This window comes from Penaeus monodon, chromosome 32 (genome assembly GCF_015228065.2).
Source record: "Penaeus monodon isolate SGIC_2016 chromosome 32, NSTDA_Pmon_1, whole genome shotgun sequence".
In the NCBI taxonomy this organism is placed as follows: Eukaryota; Metazoa; Arthropoda; class Malacostraca; order Decapoda; family Penaeidae; genus Penaeus; species Penaeus monodon.
The window spans coordinates 22,407,703-22,408,635 of NC_051417.1; the positions used below are offsets into that span (position 1 = coordinate 22,407,703).

Genomic DNA, 933 nt, shown 5'->3' on the forward strand with positions numbered 1-933 from the left:
AGTGCAAACCACAAAAGATGATTAGTGCTATATACTACCACTTTCAGGATTCTAGCAGGATACTTGTCTTCTTGGCTTATATCATGAAATTTCTGAGTAAGATGGATGGAACATATACACAAGACAGAAATGAATAAGAATAACAGAGATGGAGGGGAAGATGAACTGTAGTCATACTCCTAATCCTTTCAAATACCAACACCAGGCAACCGAACAGAACCCACTGACATGATAATACCACATTGGCAACATCATATCCAAAAGATTAAAATCACATTTTTCGATAGCAATATCTGTAATCCTTTTGCCAAAAAGGAAACCATTTCTTTAATTATGCATCAGAAATATAATTCCTTATCCCCTAAATGGTGGACAGAGAAGCTAAGCGACCCTCTAAGGCTGGCAAAATTCCATCTACCCGAGCCTTGCCCATCCCTCTAAGGACATACCTGCCATCTGAAAGTTATATTTAACTTACAAAACTTTATATATATAATGATCATACCTGTACAAAGAAGCCATGATTAGACATCCTCAACATAAAAATCATTTACAATATATATGCTTACATAAAAACCTACTAATGAAAACACCTATAAAGACTAACAATGACATACGTATATAAAATGACATTAATACAATGCAACAGCTCACCTGGAAGTTGATTGGAAGGGTCTGCAACACTTTCAACAAATCCAGTGCCTGTGTCTGGTCCTGCAAAATGAGTAAAGAAAAAACAATGAAAATATCTGCTTTTGTCGTTTCCAATTCAATAAGAGTAATGATTATCGACAGAGGAAAATATACTGTACATTATAAGATGCTGGTTGAGAAACTTTCATTCCTTAAAACTTTATCTTCATTATACCAAATGATTAGAGTAAAAAAACAGTATCTGGAAAACCAATGAGTAAGCAAATGAAGGGAAATGAC

The 933-nt window shown here is 34.5% G+C and overlaps 1 protein-coding gene across 1 annotated transcript in view; it reads right to left on the reverse strand.

Annotated features, from left to right (window-relative positions):
• Positions 1–933, reverse strand: part of LOC119593722 (transcription elongation factor S-II-like) — a gene marked incomplete in the record, with an annotated part of 13,827 nt that overhangs the window by 9,376 nt on the left and 3,518 nt on the right. Inside the window, 1 exon segment of the mRNA XM_037942695.1 lies at positions 655–714. Coding sequence (XP_037798623.1) covers positions 655–714 — 60 coding nt within the window.